General features: G+C 48.5%; 2 protein-coding genes across 3 annotated transcripts; one reads left to right on the plus strand and one right to left on the minus strand.

Moving 5' to 3' along the window:
* The first annotated feature begins 317 nt into the window (after positions 1-317).
* On the plus strand, positions 318-4,786 carry FKRP (fukutin related protein). 2 transcript variants are annotated; one of them, XM_075186195.1, is made up of 2 exons: positions 318-503; positions 3,058-4,786. In XM_075186195.1, exon 2 carries the CDS (start codon positions 3,093-3,095, stop codon positions 4,545-4,547), a length of 1,455 nt encoding a protein of 484 aa, XP_075042296.1. In that variant the 5' UTR covers positions 318-503; positions 3,058-3,092; the 3' UTR covers positions 4,548-4,786. The 2 variants fall into 2 exon arrangements, with proteins under 2 accessions (XP_075042296.1, XP_075042294.1); XM_075186193.1 differs by having other exon boundaries at positions 318-473.
* A 3,629-nt stretch (positions 4,787-8,415) lies between these two features.
* Positions 8,416-16,866, minus strand: SLC1A5 (solute carrier family 1 member 5). Its single transcript, XM_075186192.1, has 8 exons — positions 16,313-16,866; positions 12,917-12,959; positions 12,588-12,668; positions 12,330-12,496; positions 12,013-12,246; positions 11,470-11,664; positions 10,528-10,662; positions 8,416-9,306 (listed from the first exon to the last, which is right to left on the minus strand). Exons 1-8 carry the CDS (start codon positions 16,807-16,809, stop codon positions 9,078-9,080), a joined length of 1,581 nt encoding a protein of 526 aa, XP_075042293.1. The 5' UTR covers positions 16,810-16,866; the 3' UTR covers positions 8,416-9,077.
* Between the last annotated feature and the right edge of the window lie 3,926 nt (positions 16,867-20,792).

Below are 20,792 nucleotides of genomic sequence, written 5' to 3' on the forward strand. Positions count from 1 at the left end.
GCCCCGCCCAAAGCCAAATAACAGTTACTGATCATGAGCCACGCCTTCCACAAACTACCCGCCTTCATAAAGATGATGGACGTGTCACTAACCAATGACAAGAATGCATCGACTCTAAGAACTAATCATCACTCAGGACGTCACACGGCTGAGCGCACAGTTGCCTAGGCTGCAGAAATAACTACAGGCCTCATTAGCATAGTAACGCCCCTAATACGCTGCCACGTCAGGTGAGCAAGTGACTGGGAGGGGCTATTTTATGTTCCGCAGAGCTGCAGTAGGGGGCGGAGCAGACTGGTGACAGCAGTCGGAGGGGCGGGGCAAGACAGTTAACTACTCCGGCAACCGATAATGTTCGTGTCAGGCAGAACAATAAAGTTAAGAAGGCGAAGGCGGGGACTGTAGAGCCGGAAGACACGTGGTACGGTGCAAAGAGATGAGACCGCGGTGACGGCGGAACGGTGCTGGCTGAGGTGGGCGTGGCCGAGATCTTCTAGTATAATGTATATAATGTATATATATATCTCTGTATAATGTATATAATGTATATATCTCTGTATATAATGTATATATATGTATATAATGTATATATCTCTATATAATGTATATATCTGTATGTAATGTATGTATAGTATGTGTGGCTGAGATATGTATAATATATATATTAGTGTGTGGGTGTATGTATGAGGTGGGCGTGGCCAAGATCTTATAGTATAATGTATATATATCTGTATGTAATGTATATCTCTGTGTGTATATATATATATATATATATATATATATATATATATATATTTACGTTAGAAGAAATATTATTGCATAAATTGTGTTAATCTTGCACTCTTTTGCTTTTTACATTAATAAATCCATGAAAAGCACTTTAAAAATAGGATATATAACAATCAGGTGCCGTACACATGTATGAGCTGTGATAATGGGTAAAGGGCAGGTACAGTGATGTGCGCTTTACATGCCTCATAGACATATTCTACGCACTGTGTTCTTCAATGAGGCAGAGAGTGAGCGAGAGGAGAATATATGTGACCCGGAGAAGCTGTAAGTGCTTTGGTTTCTGTTGCCCACTGTGCGCGCGCGCAAGTAAATTACTAATTTCACCTCTGCCCTCATGAGATGTGCTGCATGTGGGGCACGGGCAGCTAGACCCCCAGCACATGACATCGAGGGCAATGGTAGCCTGGTAACTCTGAGCCCCTAAACCAACACAGGTCCCCCTGGGTGACCTGGAATCAGCTGCTCTCTGAGAGGGATTCATCTGCCTTTTGCTTCCGCAGTGGAAGTAAAAGGCAGAAGATACAGAGCCAGGTAGCGGGCGGCTGCTGTGCCCACTTGGGCTTACCCCCTGGCTGACGGCACCGCCTAGTTACAGCTCTGTCTGAGGGTGAGAGTCCTCAGAAGACATTTCCATTGTAATGATTATCCCCATGTGATTTCTCTCCGTCCTACACACGCTGGATGTGGGGTGTGAGGGGCTTTTCCTGGCTTATCGATACAATGGACGTTGCTGCTGGTCCTCTGCTCCAGGCTACGTATGTAAAACACTTATAAACCCGCGTTGTGTTCTGTCTTTTGGGGGGTTTTTTAAACTTGTTTTGTGACAAAACAGGATGTTGTCTTGTTCCAGCCAAGCGCATGTGATCAACTCACTTCCATTGTTTACAACTGCGTTGACACACGACAGATGCGCTGAAATGGAAAAAGAATACAAAATAACAGCGCAGTGTAAGTGTAACGCATACAAACACCCGCAGTTCCGTTTCGCAAAACGCCTTTTATATATCACATCTGTTTACCATGGAGCGCCCTGGACTGAATGGAACCTCCACATTACCCATATAGGCACCTTACTTGGAGAGTAGACCTGCTCAGGCCTTGTGCCATTGAGGATAGAAATGACAGCTGTATTGTTATTTGTGTTGATTGTCAGCCTAGAACTCCAGGTAGACGACCGGGAACCATTATTAACCATCCCTGATTGTACGGCATTCGGTAAAATGCTGTGCGGCATATACAGGACTCAGGACTTCTGCATTCAGCGTTTCTGCTGATCACCCCCCTGCAAGAGTTACAGCAACTAAAACAATGGACCTGATTGATGCGGGACAAACCATGTTACAATACAAGGGGTGCAATTTTTTTTATTATTTTGCACATAAGATAAATTCTGGCTGTTGTTTCATGTATCACACAGATACTCGATAGCTTTATTTGTACACAAAAAATTAAAGTTGATCTAGGACATGTCCTACCCCAATTATAAATCTGTCCCCAAATTTTAAATTTACGTCCTCCTCCAATGTAACATGGTTTTGCCACCAAGGTGCAAAGTTACACCTTATTTTGCTCTTTCCTTAATGAATGAGGCCCAATATGTATAAAATGAAAGTCTGTTATCACTTTCTGTGAAATGTAGCACTATCAAAATTGGACATTGTAGCATGGTAAGATGGTTGTGTGTGTGTGTGTGTGTGTGTGTGTGTGTGTGTGTGTGTGTGTGTGTATATACACATATATAGGAAAATGCAGGATTGTAATGTCTTCCCAAATATATGTGATGACTGATGGTAATTCCAGGTCCTTAGTCGATGACAGTTCATACTCGAGTAGTATACAGGATTCTGCTGAGTGATATAAATCTGCATGTTGAGGCTCCCCAATTTTTGTCCCCCTAAACATTATTGGCAACACTACAACTACTGTACAGCAATTGCCTTAAGCTACTTTCTGATACCGTCTACATTCTATGTTTCTAATGCGTTGTGCCCGTTATTGCATCATCAAAGACCCATTCTGAAATGTTACTTATTTCACCACAAGGCGGCCCTGAAAATGACTATTTAAATTGCAACAGCAGCAGATTGTCATCTATACTTGAGACCGTTCTACACAGAATATATGGGTTATGATTACTGCAGGTTGCATGTAATCAGTACATTAAATTGACTGAAGGTGGACGACCCTCTTTAGCCTGACAGCTTTATCTTGGATAAATAATGTTGTTACTGCAGTGTTAAATGTGAAATGATTTTGTCTTCTCAGGCTGCCCCTCCTCTGCTGTGTGTGATGGGTTGAAGATGCGGTGCCCATTGTGCCCTGTGCTGGTTGCCCTAACGCTGCTCTGCAATGTTCTGTTGCTGTATTATACATGGCACCTGCACTCCCGCCCAGCAGGACGTCATAACCCCTCGCCCACGTTATCCCCGGGAATCACTGTCATTGTGCGAGAGTTCTACACCTTTGAGCACGGCCTGGCTGAATTAAACCGTTCCTTCCTGCGCTCTCGCCCCTCTATGCGTCTTCTCATTGCATCCGACACACTTCCATATCCTCCTGTGCAAGGAGTAAACATTCTGAGGCTTCACCCCTCCCCGGAGCAGCCTGGCTCCACTTTCCGCCTAGAGACCCATATTCAGACCCGTCTAGTGGCTTTAGTACCAGATGGCACTGCTCTAGATCCTCCTGATCTGCTGGATCGAATGGCTCGAGCACTACGTGACGCCCCATCAGGAGTAAGAATCATAGCGGCTGGGGCTGGCACTGTGCTCCAGTCCTTCCACCTGAATGTGTCCCTGCGGGATTGGACGGCAGCATATAGCCCGGCAGGGACTGCTGACCTTTGTGGGGCAGTGTCTGGACCTGCCGTCATCCTCATGCGATCCCGTGACTTATTGGAGTTGCCGTTTCCTCTCTCCCGTCCTGTGCAGACAGCTATTTTTATTCAGACCGCTCTGCGTGGCTGGGGGGTAAAGGTGCTTGAAGATGTCACGTTTCCTCGTACAGCTCTACCAGCTACGGACCACGGGCGCTGGAAAGCAGAGCAGGCTGAACGAGCAGCGGAGGCTGCTACCATGCGAACTCTGGGCGTGAGACTGGTGCGTGGCCTCGACGGAGGGGATCGATGGTACGGCTGCTCTAAGGAGACTCCACGCTGTTTTGGGACGGTGGTTGGGGAGACCCCAGACTATCTCTACGAGGGACGTTGGACACCACCCTGCTGCCTTCGTGCCTTGAGAACCACTGCTCTCCATGTCATCAAGGTTCTGGAAGTCAGCAATGTACGTTACTGGCTGGAAGGAGGCAGCCTACTAGGGGCCGCTCGTCATGGAGACATCATCCCTTGGGACTATGATGTAGATCTAGGAATTTATCTGGAAGATATCAACCTATGTCCGGAGCTGAGAGGGGCTCAGGGCGGCTCTCTTGTGGATGCAGAGGGCTTTGTTTGGGAGCGAGCAGTTGAAGGAGACTTCTTCAGGGTACAGTACAGCCAAAGCAACCATCTGCACGTGGATCTGTGGCCCTTCTACCCACGGGACGGGGTGATGACCCGGGACTCATGGACTGGCCATCCGCAGGATATTGAGTTCCCAGAGAGCTTCTTGCAGCCCCTGCAGATCCTGCCCTTTGCTGGTGCCTCTGTCCAGGCCCCTAATCGTCATGTAGAGCTGCTAAAATTGAAGTTTGGGGAAAGGGCAATAGAGGAACCCCAATACCCCAACCCTGCCTTACTGAGGATAAAAGGCAGGTGAGATGTGGGGTTGGAGGTGAACATGGGGGTGTTACAGTATTGGGGGTGTGGATACTGCGATCAGGGGTGAATCCATATAGCTAAGAGACCATAATAATAAAAGGAGAAGATTCGCATCAGTCGTACAAAGCGAGAAGAATGATGGAATTTTCAGCACAAGAAATGGACTGACTACAAATATATAACAGTATTGTGATGCTCTGTATATTGTATGTATATAAATGTACCTATTGCACAATCGCCACATGCTGAGTGTAACCTCTGGATGGCAGCACTGAGACCCAGCTGCTATAAGAAGGAGGTACAGGTCTGAGCTGGTCTGAGGCTCTGAGTGAGGGGCGCAGACTGTAGAGAGCTGACAGAACATAAATACTTCAGGTCACCTCAGAGGAGGTTATATAAATAGGACTGAGGGACGGACCGGTGGTATTTCCGCTCTCCTCGTGTTGAGTAGGTTAATTGGCTGCTGACCTGTGTGTGGTCGGGAATCATGTGGAAGCTCCTATAATGCAGGGACCGATGTGACTGGTTATATAATCTCTGTACAGCGCTGGGTAATATTAGTGCTGTATAAATACACAATATTAGTGTAGCCAAATAATGGGTATAAACAAATGACCTGTAACACCAGTGTGATATTACTATATGACAGTCTGGGGGGTATTCAATTGACGGCGGGATCGCCGAAAATCCTGCACTCGAAAAATATTATGGTAATCCTGCGCTGGAAAACCGTTAATACGGTAATTTACTTGCTGGATTTCAGCTCGCAGCTCAGGGAGCTGCGAGCTGAAATCCAGCGAGATATTACTGTATTAACGGTAATATTTTTAGAGCGCAGGATTTTCCGCGATCCCGTCGTCAATTGAATATGCCCCTGTGTGTTACTGAGCTAATCATACATCACTGTACTGCATCTAGTATAAATATGTTCCCCAGGGACTGACTGACTCCTCTGCAGTCTCCCACGTGAGGAGCGAGGGGCTTCTTTACTGCACCAGAGTGATTCACACACATGGGTGGGGCTAGTGATGTCACAGCAGCTTGCATGACTGCAGTCTCAGCTTTTTCTTATATTTTTTTATTCCCCTGTGTGAGATCCTGTATGTTGTAAAATTGTGGGATGAGCTGTCAGTAATAGAGGGGGCCGGTTATAATGCAGTGGAGTTTCAGGGGTAATATTGAACAGTGTATTTTACTTTCATGGTTCATATCTGAAAGCTTCAATCCTTCTTTAAAGAGTGGACTTAGTGCTAATTATCTTCCAAATGAGAGGCAGTGACGGGATTACAGCCAGCTGTGCTCTGATTGGAAGATCTATATATTTGGTGGGGTTCTTACTGTACAAAGAAACGTTGGAAGCCATAAATATGTGACACCAATGGGAGAGACCCACAAGGCCTGATCAGGGCAATAACCTCAGATGTATCAGTAGATTTACACAGAAAACAACACTCAGTGTCTGTACCCGCAAGGGGAGAACTATCTGCCCCCAGCAGGGGGCTGAGGTCAGGATATACCCCCTCAGTCCTCATTGGGCAGTACGAGTGCTGGGATAATGACTTTATTCATATTGTATAATCTGCGAGGAGCCGACTGCAGCTGCCAATGACCAGTCACTGGGCAGAACCTGCAACGTCAGTGTAAGAAATCCAAATTGTACATTGTACAACATAGAAAATAAAAATATATCCCAGTTATAGTTTTTAATTGAATAACAATCCAAAGTATTTGGGGTGAATACAGCAGCTGGCACCAGGGTATAAAGGTTCCGTGTCCACCGTAGGGCGCAGCCTCATTTCTACTATTTAAGCGTCGTCTTCCTGCCCCAAACTGATGTTATCTGCTGCCCCGTCTATTATATGTTCTCTAGCAGTGACTACAGCATGGCATGCGCTTAATACACAGAGACGGGGTATATAGCCGATCCGAGGAGTAGATCAATACCCAGCTCCCAGCCTGCAAAACTGGGTTTACCTGTATTCCCATCCAGCCCTCCTCCCTCTAATACACAGTAATGTGTTATATGTGATAGTGCTGGGCTCCTCTATACTGTCCTGTCACATATAGACCTGTGTTACATACAGCTCTCCTCCCTCTAATACACAGTAATGTGCTATATGTGATAGTGCTGGGCTCCTCTATACTGTCCTGTCACATATAGACCTGTGTTACATACAGCTCTCCTCCCTCTAATACACAGTAATGTGCTATATGTGATAGTGCTGGGCTCCTCTATACTGTCCTGTCACATATAGACCTGTGTTACATACAGCTCTCCTCCCTCTAATACACAGTAATGTGCTATATGTGATAGTGCTGGGCTCCTCTATACTGTCCTGTCACATATAGACCTGTGTTACATACAGCTCTCCTCCCTCTAATACACAGTAATGTGCTATATGTGATAGTGCTGGGCTCCTCTGTACTGTCCTGTCACATATAGACCTGTGTTACATACAGCTCTCCTCCCTCTAATACACAGTAATGTGCTATATGTGATAGTGCTGGGCTCCTCTATACTGTCCTGTCACATATAGACCTGTGTTACATACAGCTCTCCTCCTTCTAATACACAGTAATGTGCTATATGTGATAGTGCTGGGCTCCTCTATACTGTCCTGTCACATATAGACCTGTGTTACATACAGCTCTCCTCCCTCTAATACACAGTAATGTGCTATATGTGATGGTAACGACAGCACATTAACATGTCAGACACTGAGGCGACAAACAGTTTCCATGTAAGTTAGGAGCCGTTAACGCAGGCATAAAGATACAAATGACTGTAATTGGGGGGGGGGTCATCCATATAGAACTTGGGGTATTTTCTCAAAACAACGGCTCCTCCCTAAATTCTTCTGTATAATTGTCAAAGTAAAACAAACCTGTTCTTTTATAGTTTGACACACTGGACTGCGCCCTCTGACGTCTGGCATTATTTTAAAAACCTGAAAGTCATATTCTCCTTCCTCCTCTGTGGGGATTACTGCTGTCAGGTAATAAATTCCTCTGTTACCTTCCCTAAGATAACGTAGACAGCGCCCGTCTGATCAACGCTCTGCAACATGTAATACAGGCTGGACACTGCCGTCCCTCTTCTTATGCTCAAGAAGCAAAGCTACATCCATGCTGACGTGTCCTCTGCACCCCCGTTCCCCTCACGCGTGCTCCCGCGTCACGTCCCATGCGCCCCCTTCCCCACACGCGTGCTGCCGCGTCACGTCCCATGCGCCCCCATCCCCACACGCGTGCTGCCGCGTCACGTCCCATGCGCCCCCATCCCCACACGCGTGCTGCCGCGTCACGTCCCATGCGCCCCCATCCCCACACGCGTGCTGCCGCGTCACGTCCCATGCGCCCCCTTCCCCACACGCGTGCTGCCGCGTCACGTCCCATGCGCCCCCTTCCCCACACGCGTGCTCCCGCGTCACGTCCCATGCGCCCCCTTCCCCACACGCGTGCTGCCGCGTCACGTCCCATGCGCCCCCTTCCCCACACGCGTGCTGCCGCGTCACGTCCCATGCGCCCCCTTCCCCACACGCGTGCTGCCGCGTCACGTCCCATGCGCCCCCATCCCCACACGCGTGCTGCCGCGTCACGCCCCATCCCCACACGCGTGCTGCCGCGTCACGTCCCATGCGCCCCCATCCCCACACGCATGCTGCCGCGTCACGTCCCATGCGCCCCCTTCCCCACACGCGTGCTGCCGCGTCACGTCCCATGCGCCCCCATCCCCACACGCGTGCTGCCGCGTCACGTCCCGCTGCACAGAGACCTTGGCCCCATTCCAAGCCCAGGAACTTTATACAAACATCAGTCCCTTAGAAACCAGCGTTTGTCCTTCATAAATAAAACAACAATAATGCTCTTGGTTTTGTTTTTACTTCATTCAGTTCACAATTCAGTCATTCTCTGTCTTTGTGATACTTCTGTACTGTACATTGATGTGTATAAGTCTGTAGTACATGGACCCTCTCACGGGCAGGGTCTGTAATATTGTATAACGACAGCAACGTCCGGCCGGGCTGCATTTATATGTATGTAGTTGTAGGGTGCTGACCCCTGAGTAGTTTCTGCAGCCGGTAGAGAGCCCAGCGCCTGTACAATGATTGGTCACCGGTCAAACTAACCGCACCGACCAACCACAGACAGCGGATGGTCAGACTTAGTGAAGCCGTTGATGTGAGTCACACTTCGTTGCTGCTTCCATTTGGTCCATTCATAGCACAGTTTGTAACAATATCACAATTCTTCCACAATAAAATTACAGACACACAACAAGTAACCCACACAGACGTAGAAAATAGGGCGAGGGGGAGCGTCCTTGCAGCATTGTGTAGCAGGGGAGGAGCCTTCTCTAAGACTAACAGCCGTAGATTATCTTGATTGGAGGAGAATGTACCTTATTGTCCCGACAACAGAGCAGATAATTTAAAGTCCATGTAAAAAAAATAATATTAATATAAAAATAATAAAATTGCCCCTGGCCAGCCCAGAGGACCCTCACACGCAGCAAACCAGTCACTTCTCACATGGTAGATTCCTTCTCCGAGGGGCTGGCCCCATCCACAATCACTTGCACATCCTTGTGTAATAAGGGGTCTCCCTCAGGGTGGTCTTCAGGCTTCATGACTCGGACGGATGTTAAATTCACAGCTTCTCCTCCACTCGGCTCTGCAGTCCGGTCACTATAAACCTGGAGGAGTCCAGCACCAAACGCGTCACCTTCTACGTTCAGTACGGTGCAGGTGCGGTCACTGGAAGAGAAAGGGTTAACAATCAGCAGCAGAAAGTACAACGCAGCGTCTGCACCAATGGAAGCTCCTCCCCCTGACAACAGAACTATATATCTTTATATAACACCCCCCCCCCCTTACGTAGCGCTGTACAGAGAACACTGCGTCTACAGAGCTTACACTCTATTCATGATGTGCAGATATATTTAGGTCCTTAACGCTGCGTTCCCATCTAATGTCACTGACCGGGCTCCCTTTACCCGGGAAGCAACGTTAATCCTCCACGGGTCAAATAATCTAAATTACGTGCTTTAGTACAAGGAAATCCATGAGACAAGCTCTGCTGGTGGCACTTCAGGAAATGAGGAGTCGATGTCAGCCCAGACATTTGTGCTGAGAGCAGTCTAAGTGTGACCTCTCGCAGAGACCTCCGGCCAGGTCTGTGCAGTCTCCGATCAGCATTAACACTTTATCAGCTCCCCCATCGTCCCATTATCTCCATGTACAGAGAAGACACGTCATTGTCACAACAGTAACTAAAGTCTATTCTGATCTACTGGCAACATTGTAACGAAGCCACTGTGATCATCAGCCCAATAACTCCCTCAAGTACAGAATGATACATAATATAACAAACAGAAGTAGGAAACATTAAAGGACATTTCAGGGGATCAATAAATACTTGAGAATAATCAGGGAATAGTATTTTCTTCACTATTTGTCAAAATTATCTTTTAACCCAGAAATAAAAATTTATCTAAAAATGCAACAGCAGGAAATCTAGATCCCACGAACCAGACCTACAATGTAGATACCGACAATGAAACAAACTAAGGTGGAAATTCATTTGGCCACATTACTGTAAAAAGTAACGCAGCCGGCGGACTATTACCGTAGATTCAACACCAGATTTTTGCTCGCAGCTCAGCTGGGTTCAATTTATCGTAATAACAGTAATAGATTTAACACTGCACTAATTTGCTACTAATTGTTAATGTTTAACCAGCATATGAAAAAAAAACCAAAAAACAGCTGGTCCGAAAGCCATGAAGTACTTCGTTTATCAATGGGTTAAACCGCAGCACATTAAGTTACTAGCGAGCGGCTACATAATGCAGGGTAATCCCGAACTTATCCTGCTCTACAGATAGGGGGCAGCAGAGCGCATCGCTACTATGTGATATCCTTCCTATATCCAATCTGCAGCAGCCCTGAGCATCATAACATGTGACTAATACTTACACCAACCAGTCCACAGCCAGGATCAGAGAGATGTCATTGGTTGGAAGTCCTACAGCTTCTAGGATTATAGCGAGAGTCAGCACTCCACCCGCCGGTATCCCAGCCGCTCCCACGCTGGAGGCTGTGGCTGTTACTCTGATAAGAAGAGGGGAGAAGTGAGACCCCAAAATACAAATCCCAGATAGAGAAAGATAAAGTGTTGTGACAACAGCCAGGAGTCATACTGCCTCCTCTCCTTCCCTCTCTTCTCTCCCCTCCCTCCCCCTCCCAGGGGGGTCATACTGCCTCCCCCCTCTCCCCCCCCCCCGGGGGGGGTCATACTGCCTCCCCCCTCTCCCCACCCCCCCCCCCAGGGGGTCATACTGCCTCCCCCCCTTCCCGGGGTCATCATACTGCCTCCCCTCCCCCCCCCCGGGGGGGTCATACTGCTACTGCCTCCTCCTCCCCCCCCCCCCCCGGGGGGTCATACTGCCTCCCCCACCCCCCCCGGGGGGGTCATACTGCCTCTCTCCCCCCCCCCCCCCCCCCCAGGGGGGTCATACTGCCTCCCCCCCGCAGGGGTGGGTCATACTGCCTCTCCCCCCCAGGGGTGGGTCATACTGCCTCTCCCCCCCAGGGGTGGGTCATACTGCCTCCTCTCCTTCCCTCTCTTCTCTCCCCTCCCTCCCCCTCCCAGGGGGGTCATACTGCCTCCCCCCTCTCCCCACCCCACCCCCCCCAGGGGGTCATACTGCCTCCCCCCCTTCCCGGGGTCATCATACTGCCTCCCCCCCCCCCCCCCGGGGGGGTCATACTGCTACTGCCTCCTCCTCCCCCCCTCCCCGGGGGGTCATACTGCCTCCCCCCTCTCCCCCCCCCCCCCGGGGGGGTCATACTGCCTCCCCCACCCCCCCCCGGGGGGGGGGTCATACTGCCTCCCCCCCTTCCCAGGGTCATACTCACAGAATAGTAATGATCTGAATAAAGTCCAGAGGAAAATTGTTGAGCTGTGCAATGAAGACGGCGGCCACGCACTGGAACAACGCCGCTCCGTCCATGTTCACTGTGGCCCCGATTGGGAGGATGAATCTGCTGATCTGTTTGGACACCCCGTTCCGTTCCTCCACGCACTTCATCATTAGTGGGAGTGTGGCGGAGCTGGAAGAGGAGGCGGCACGTTATACACGTCGGGCGGAGAAACAACCAAACGCCAACAATCCCACCCTGGTGCCTCCACCATCAGTGACCAAAAGGCTGCAGCTATTCTCCCATCAGAATATGGTGGAGAATTAATTGTTTACCGCTTAAGAGACAATGTGGTGGGAGAAGAACCAATAGAGGAATATGCAATGTGGAGTCTTATACAGGAAAGTGGACAATCTAAGTAACAAACGCCCTTATTATTAACAGAAGAGTTGAGGATACTGTAACCCTGGTGGGCATCTTCCTTCCACCATTCGCTTTAAGACATAAAACATTTTACTCCAACCCTCAGTGTGTACCCACCTGGAGGAGGTCCCGAACGCAGTGGCCAGAGCAGTCACAATGCCCCACAGGAAGCGGTACGGGTTCTTTCTGGTGAACGCAAAGTAGATGAGCGGCAGAACGATCAGCCCGTGGATGGCGTGACCCACAATGCAGCAGCAGATGTACTTCCCCAGACTGGTGAAGAGCAGAATGACATCTTTCATCTCCACGATTTTACCAGCCACCAGGAACATGATACCAATCGGCGCATACCTGGGAGCGGAACCATTAATACGTTACAGAGAACAGGCGATATTAGCCCCAGATTATAGACAGAACCGGCCTCTGGGACTCACCACATGATCCAGGTCACCAGGACCATCGTAGCCTCATTGAAGGAGTTGAAGAACTTTATGAGGATCTCTCCCTCAGCTCCCAACTTCCGAAGAGCTACCCCGAAGACTATGGCAAACACCACCAGGCCCAAGATGTTCATTCCCTCCACCTCCTTGCCGTACGGCTCCTAAGACACCACAACATGTTATCATCAGGTGGTCAGAGAAGCAGTTGTGTGAAGAGAGGACTGTGGGGGGGGGAGGGAGGGGGGGTCTCACCTTGATCTGGGTCTCGTTCAGGTCATTCCCACCAGACATATTTCTGGTAACATTTACTATGATCTTGTAATGTGTGGCATACTGAAAGAGAAATATAGAGGTTATGGGCATTATTACATGGTCAGATCACTACTTCTCAGTACGTCACACCTATAATACACATTTCTGATCTTGTGACATTTTATGTCCATGTTACAGGACGAATAGGACCTTGAAGTTCCGCACATTGGCAGAAGTCATGGACCCCCCTTATCACACAACTGAACATTATATATTTGTATAATCCTATTATTGCACACATGATGATAGAGATGATATCTAGGACTCACCGACTGGAAAGCAGCAGATACCAGATTGGAGGGGAAGATGTTTCTGTAAAGAGAGGACAGATGTCAGTAACTACCAGGAAGTCGTGTACACAGAGAGTTACGTATATAAACTACGACATGGCAGCACCCACACACGGAACAATGAGATTTTGTGGTCAGGTTATTTGGATTCTAATCGAAAACAAAAGATCGGCTCAAAGTCAGGACCATCCTCATTCCTATAATATTGTGTCTAATATTAGTATAGGGGAGGGGGGGGGGGGGGGGGTCTGACATTAGAAGTAAAAGAGTTAGAGACATAAGAAGATACTTCAGTCCCAAAGAGGAAGAGAATAATTATCCTTTTATTGTTACAACTTAATTTAATTTCACCTTTATTAACACATTATTAAATTATCCTAAACAGTTTTACATCCACCCTGATCCATAGTGATGAAACATTTACTAAACAACCAGGCTGCAGTTAGTGACATTTGAGGAATTACACAGTAACAACGTTACACCAACTTATTCTCACATTTCTCATCAAATCTGGTAACGAACTGGTCGCCCCCCCCAACACGCTGCGTCGGTGACTAGGAGAATAATCCGCCGTCCGGATACACAGTTATGTGTGATCTAATAGACTGTATCCAGCTGCCGAGGAACGGTCACCTGTCCATCAGTTATGGATGTGAGGTTTACACCACAGATACAGCGGGGGCAGTAAGAGACGGGTTACATACAAGTCACCAGAAGACTCCATGACTGTTATATGGCCATGAACAAGTATTCGTTACTTCTGGAGCCTCACTGAGCCAATGGCTGGTTGACTTCACTACTGAACTCATTGGGGCCACTGAATATAATGGTACTTTGAGCGGTTCTGTAACCCATAGCAACCAAATGTCCGCTAACAGCTCTGTCTTATCAATACGAATGTCTGGTTGCTACGGGTTACACCACATGTTCCGCCTGACCCGTTGCTGCATCCTGACAGTGTCAAATGTTTCAGAAAGGTGACAGTCATATGAGAGTGAACGACCTGCCCCGTGTGATAGGGGAGAGTCACATGTTATTGTCATAGAACACGTGTGTGCTGCTTCTCCAGTCATACATGTTTACATGCACAATATAACCTCCAGCTGCACACACACATCATGCACTAAACTCGTGATCTACCAAATCCCACTAATTCCAAGGTCAGCTCCTAAGTTATATTTAGTCTGTTTGAATTAATGGGTCACTAAGAATGTGACCTAAACTATAGGACCAAAGGCAGCTTAACGTTCCTGGAAGAGGATCTGGGGGCGAAGTCTCAATAATTAACCCAATTAGTGACAGATACTAGAGGATGTTTATATGTAACAGAAGCTCAAGCTCTTTTATACACAGAAATAACCGAGGTACAAGCCCTTAGTCACAGTGACGGCAGCCTTGTCACACCCCGAGGGGACACCAGTAACATACACAGCAATGGTGACACTAATATTATATATATATCCGTCACACAGAGCAGATACGTGGATATCAACGTCACACGCTATATACACACAGCAGGGGGAGGGATCGGGATAGTAATGACATCAAGAGGAAGGGCTGTCCCCACGTGTCAGTTATCATACTCAACCAGCAGTCAACATTGCATCAGCCCAGAGTCCTTAACAGAGACACGTTGTGTATACAGAACACGTAGACAGTCCCTGAGTAACCACCTGGCGAGAAGTGTATAGTACACACGGTAAACAGCCCCCGTCACACACGGTATACAGCCCCCGTCACACCGATATACAGAGCTCCCCCCATGACACCAGTACACAGCCCCCATCACACTGGTATACAGCCCCCATCACACCGGTACAGAGCTCCCCCAACACACCAGTACACAGCCCCCCCATGACACCAGTACACAGCCCCCCCATCACACCAGTACACAGCCCCCCCATCACACCAGTACACAGCCCCCCCATCACACAGCCCCCATCAAACCAGTACACAGCATGGCTGCATATTATATACAATACTTTAATACAGCAGCTTCTAGACCCAAAGATACATTAAAGGCCAAACTGCCCCAGCTCTGTCACAGTACCACTTGGGGGCACAGATGTGATGTTATAACAGGACAACGCTCCAGGATCTGGGGGATGAGGTTACTCATCGGATTACCGGAAATACCACAATATTCACAGTTCTCTCCTCACATGGACTCGTAAAACCGGTTTAATCACTGAAACCTGTAATCCCTGATCCTTGACCTACAGGGAGATGCTGGGACAATGGTCTCAGACTGATCAGAATGTGTGTGGGCTCCCAGTATAGAGCGACGGTGGGAGAACTTCTCAGCCCAGATACAGCCGCACAGGGGAGCCCATCCTGGACTGTGCCCCTGGCCCGGTTCTGTGCCCCATCCCTGACTGTGCCCCTGACCAGGTTCTGTGCCCCATCCATGACTGTGCCCCTGACCCAGTTCTGTGCCCCATCCATGACTGTGCCCCTGACCTGGTTCTGAGCCCCATCCCTGACTGTGCCCCTGACCCGGTTCTGTGCCCCATCCCTGACTGTGCCCCTGACCCGGTTCTGTGCCCCATCCCTGACTGTGCCCCTGACCCGGTTCTGTGCCCCATTCCTGACTGTGCCCCTGACCCGGTTCTGTGTCCCATTCCTGACTGTGCTCCTGACCCGGTTCTGTGCCCCATCCCTGACTGTGCCCCTGACCCGGTTCTGTGCCCCATCCATGACTGTGCCCCTGACCCGGTTCTGTGCCCCATTCCTGACTGTGCCCCTGACCAGGTTCTGCTGAAAACACCATATGGGGACCACATGTACAGTGGCACATGGCTCATACACAGAGGATCACCCTCACCCCCCATTCTCATTACTCCACTGGGTGAAGCTCTCCACAGCCCCTAGCAGTTACCCCCACACACTCACCGCACCAGCCTCTGGTAGTGGCCCCCCACAGTAGTGGCCCCCCACAGCCCCTAGCAGTGGCCCCCCACACACTCACCGCACCAGCCTCTGGTAGTGGCCCCCCACACACTCACCGCACCAGCCTCTGGTAGTGGCCCCCCACAGCCCCCAGCAGTGGCCCCCCACACACTCACCGCACCAGCCTCTGGTAGTGGCCCCCACAGCACTCAGTAGTTGCCCCCACAGCCCCTAGCAGTTGCCCCCACACACTCACCGCACCAGCCTCTGGTAGTGGCCCCCCACAGTAGTGGCCCCCCCACAGCCCCCAGCAGTGGCCCCCCACACACTCACCGCACCAGCCTCTGGTAGTGGCCCCCCACAGTAGTGGCCCCCCCACAGCCCCCAGCAGTGGCCCCCCACACACTCACCGCACCAGCCTCTGGTAGTGGCCCCCCACAGTAGTGGCCCCCCACAGCCCCCAGCAGTGGCCCCCCACACACTCACCGCACCAGGTCCAGGAACGAGTCCACCACCTCCTTGCCCTCCGGGGCGCCCTCTCCGCTGCGCAGGCCGGCCTCAGCCCCCTCCCCCGGCCGGATGAGCAGGGCCAGGCAGACCCCCAGCCCCGAGGCCAGCAGTGTGGTGACCAGGAAGAAGAGCAGCGCCCACCCGCCCAGCTTGCCCAGGGCGGAGGGCTGCAGGGAGGCGGCTCCGGACACCAGGCTACAGACCACCAGCGGGAGGATGATCATCTTCAGCAGCCGCAGCAGCAGCTCCCCGGGGAAGGAGAAGGTCACGATCTGAGCCCTGGTCAGGTCCATCTGCCGCACGGCCATCCCCAGCCCCCCGCCCAGCAGCACCCCCAGCACGGTCAGCAGCACCAGCAGGTTCCCGCGGAGGAAGCGGACACAGCGGGACTGACGGGGAGCTCCGGGCCGGTGCAGACCGGGGGGCACCGGGGGTTCCCCGGGAGAGGAGGCGGCTCCGTTACATTCCTTCATGACGTCACGTAGTGTCCCGGATGTATCTCCGCTGCCTCTGACCGGCTGCTGTCACTGAGCCGGCTGCTGGCGGGAGAGCGGCTCTTATACAGGGGGGCGGGGCGGGGGCGTGGCCATGGAACACATGGCTCAACCACTGTGGGGGTGTGTCAGGGGCGGTCACCTGGCCCCGCCCTGTTCTTAAAGGGATCGCGGCGCTTATAATCAAACGTCTGGAGAAGCTTCATCATCATCATCATCATTTATTTATATAACGCCACTAATTCTGCAGTCCTACAACAGATGGAGAAGATGACATGCTGGTACTTGTAGTCCTACAACAGATGGAGAGGATGACATGCTGGTACTTGTAGTCCTACAACAGATGGAGAGGATAACATGCTGGTACTTGTAGTCCTACAACAGATGAAGAGGATGACATGCTGGTACTTGTAGTCCTACAACAGATGAAGAGGATGACATGCTGGTACTTGTAGTTCTACAACAGATGGAGAGGATGACAATCCCGGCCTTAAAGAATGTCCCTGTTTTTCATCTTATTCAGTATATTACAATGTCATGTTTTCTGGGCTAAATAAAAAAAAATTGTATTAAATGAGTGTATAATCTACACCCCTTGTACACTGATATGAGAGTAAACAGATTCCTTGTGATGAGGAGATCTCTGCTGGTGACTGTACTGGTGGAAGGATTGGTGAATTTGGAATAAATCAGTGTATTATGGGGACTCTGGTTGTCTGGCTCATGTCTGCTGTTACTTAGTCTCACATAATGTTTCCTTTGTGACTAAGTCGGCCCAATGCTTATAACCCTACTGGTCATGTAGGGACGGCCCTGGCATCAAGCTGGATCAACTTCAATGTTAATTTTTTGGTTTAAATACCTACATTCATAAATACATCATTGTCTAAATGTCAGACTGTTACTTTCTGTGAATATAATTCATACACAATGATTGTGCAGGAAGCACCGTCCCATCCTTCTGTGATATGTATTATACTCATAGCGGCTTCTGTACTTTGTAGGTTTCTCTAATAACAGAATGAAATCTGATTGCTCAGCGGGTGAATGACGTAATAACCGACACCAGTCGTATTATCTTCTTCTAGATCCTTATAACTGAGCTGTCAATTTGTCACATTCTAAACATACCCAATGTAAAACCAAGTTTATTTGTTATTAACAGAAATATTGGCACAGTATGCTAATAAGAGGTAGGCACATTGTGCTAATAAGAGGTAGGCACAGTATGCTAATGAGAGGCTGGCACAGTATGCTAATGAGAGGCTGGCACAGTATGCTAATGAGAGGTAGGCACAGTGTGATAATAAGAGGCAGGTAAAGTATGCTGATAAGAGGCTGGCAGAGTGTGATAATAAGAGGCAGGTACAGTATGTTGATAAGAGGCTGGCAGAGTATGCTAATGAGAGGCTGGCACACTATGCTAATGAGAGGCTGGCAGAGTATGCTAATGAGAGGCTGGCACACTATGATAATGAGAGGCTGGCACAGTATGCTAATGAGAGGCTGGCACAGTATGCTAATAAGAGGCAGGTACAGTGTGATAATAAGAGGCAGGTACAGTATGCTGATAAGAGGCTGGCAGAGTATGCTAATGAGAGGCTGGCAGAGTATGCTAATGAGAGGCTGGCACACTATGCTAATGAGAGGCTGGCAGAGTATGCTAATCATACATGCTATGGCGTGACACTGCAATGTGAGTTTATAATACAACAGACATTACCAGGGCTCATCTAATCCGGACAGAGATAACGGCCCCATCCTGCAGAACACACAGACGCCTCAATACATGAGGAAAACACGCCATAAAGCCAGGAATATTATATATATAGCCTTAAGGAATACAGTCATTAATCCACAGATAATAACCCAAGCGACTCACTCTTTCTGGAATCAGCATAAGACAGATATATAAACCTCTGTACATTAATCATGTATTAGTACAGGTAATTACATTGGGACATTACATAGTAACATAATGACATAGTTGATGAGATGCAAAAAAGACACCAGTTCTTTAAGTTCACCCTATTTGGATCTCCTGCGACCCTGCACTTATATTTAAAATTCATCCAGATAAAGCAACTGCCACAATCGGGAAAAATCCCTCCTGACCCAATATTTCTCCCTATATCCACTACTGTCCACTTTTCCACTAAACATTTGTCTAACCCTTTCTTAAACATATGTATTGAATCTGCCATCACGACCTTCCCTGGCAGTGAATTTCATATCTTGACTGCCCTTACTGTAAAGAACCCCTTCCTTTGCTGGTTGTGAAATTTCCTCTCCTCTAACCTTAGAGGGTGACTGTGTGTCCTGTGTATAGTCCTTGGGGTAAAAAGTTCCCATGAAAGTTCTCTGTATTGACCCTTAATGTATTTGTACATAGTAATCATATCTCCCCTTAGACACCTCTTTTCTAAAGTAAACATGCCTAAACTGGCTAACCTTTCCTCATAACTTAATGACTCCATACCCTTTATCAATTTTGTCGCCCTTCTCTGAACCCTTTCTAGTTCCAAATTATCTTTTTTATAGAGTGGTGCCCAGAACTGTACTGCATATTCAAGATGAGGTCTTCCCAACGATTTATACAGTGGCAAAATTACACTGTCTTCCCTTGCATCTATGCCCCTTTTTATGCGTGTCAATACTTTGTTTGCCCTTGCAGCTGCTGCTTGACATTGAGCACTATTGCTAAGTCTACTGTCTACGAGCACTCCCAAATACTTTTCCATTATAGATTCTCCTAAATTAATTCCATTTAATTTATAGATTGCGTTCTTGTTTTTGATCCCTGAATGCATAACCTCACATTTATCTGTGTTAAACCTCATATTCCATTTGGCTGCCCAATCCTCCAGTTTATTTAAGTCCCTCTGTAGAGAAGCTGCATCTTGCTCTGATTTTATTATCTTACAGAGTTTAGTGTCATCTGCAAAAATGTAAACTTTAAACCATCACCAAGGTCATTAAATAAATGTCATACCTTTATATTGCGGCCAAATGTCCGATTAAAGGGAAGGAGGTCTAGGTCTGTCCCTGCCTGTAGTACAATTTTAAGGCTGTTTCCTTGATTTGTGGTGATTGAGCTTTTGGCAATCCCCCCTCTGACCTCCCCCCAGCGAGACTCATCAGGAGGGGGTCTTAGGTCCCATTCACGCTTGTGGCGACCAATCAGCCAGTTATAAACGGAGGATATCATCATGTTAGCCCTGAATGTTCCTGATAACACAATCCCACTGCGAATATCTACATATAAATACCTTTATTTACATATAGTCATATAGCTACATTTATATTTCATTAGAGTTGTATACAATACATTATACAGTATATACATTATACACACTACAAATACAACATATAATATACATTATACAGTATATACATATACTACAATAGTATACATACACTATATACAGAGAATTACATGGGGGGCATCAGCTATACAGAGATGAGAACCCTGTTGTACACACTCACGTGTAACAACGCACCCAGACACGAGTACAGCCAAGTCTAACAATCTCCTCCGTAATCTGCCCCGGGGTCTGGCACCCATTAGTATATAGAGATAAATATATGTACACACACAGCATATATATATATATATATATATATATATATATATATACTGACAGAGCATTGGGAAACTGGTGAATAGCAGAAGTATATAAGGCTTTCTGTCTTGTATGCTCTATGACCACAGGGAGATTGTCTTGTATGGGAAGAAGATTCCCAAAGAGTGTATTCAGTTTTCGAAAAAGCTGGTAAGGGTCCCTGGGGTTATGTATGGAGAGAGAAGGGTGGGCTCCCATTCCGGGTCTTCTGATTTCCCAGTCTTACAACAGACTAATCAGAAGATGCACCTGTAAGGTGCTAACAAACTCCTGCTAGGCAGTTTCCTCTGTGTCTCACAGTCTAGGGAGGAGGGTGGATGTCTCCTGAGAGACACTGCA

The sequence above is a fragment of the Mixophyes fleayi genome, chromosome 9 (assembly GCF_038048845.1).
Source record: "Mixophyes fleayi isolate aMixFle1 chromosome 9, aMixFle1.hap1, whole genome shotgun sequence".
NCBI classification, from domain to species: domain Eukaryota; kingdom Metazoa; phylum Chordata; class Amphibia; order Anura; family Limnodynastidae; genus Mixophyes; species Mixophyes fleayi.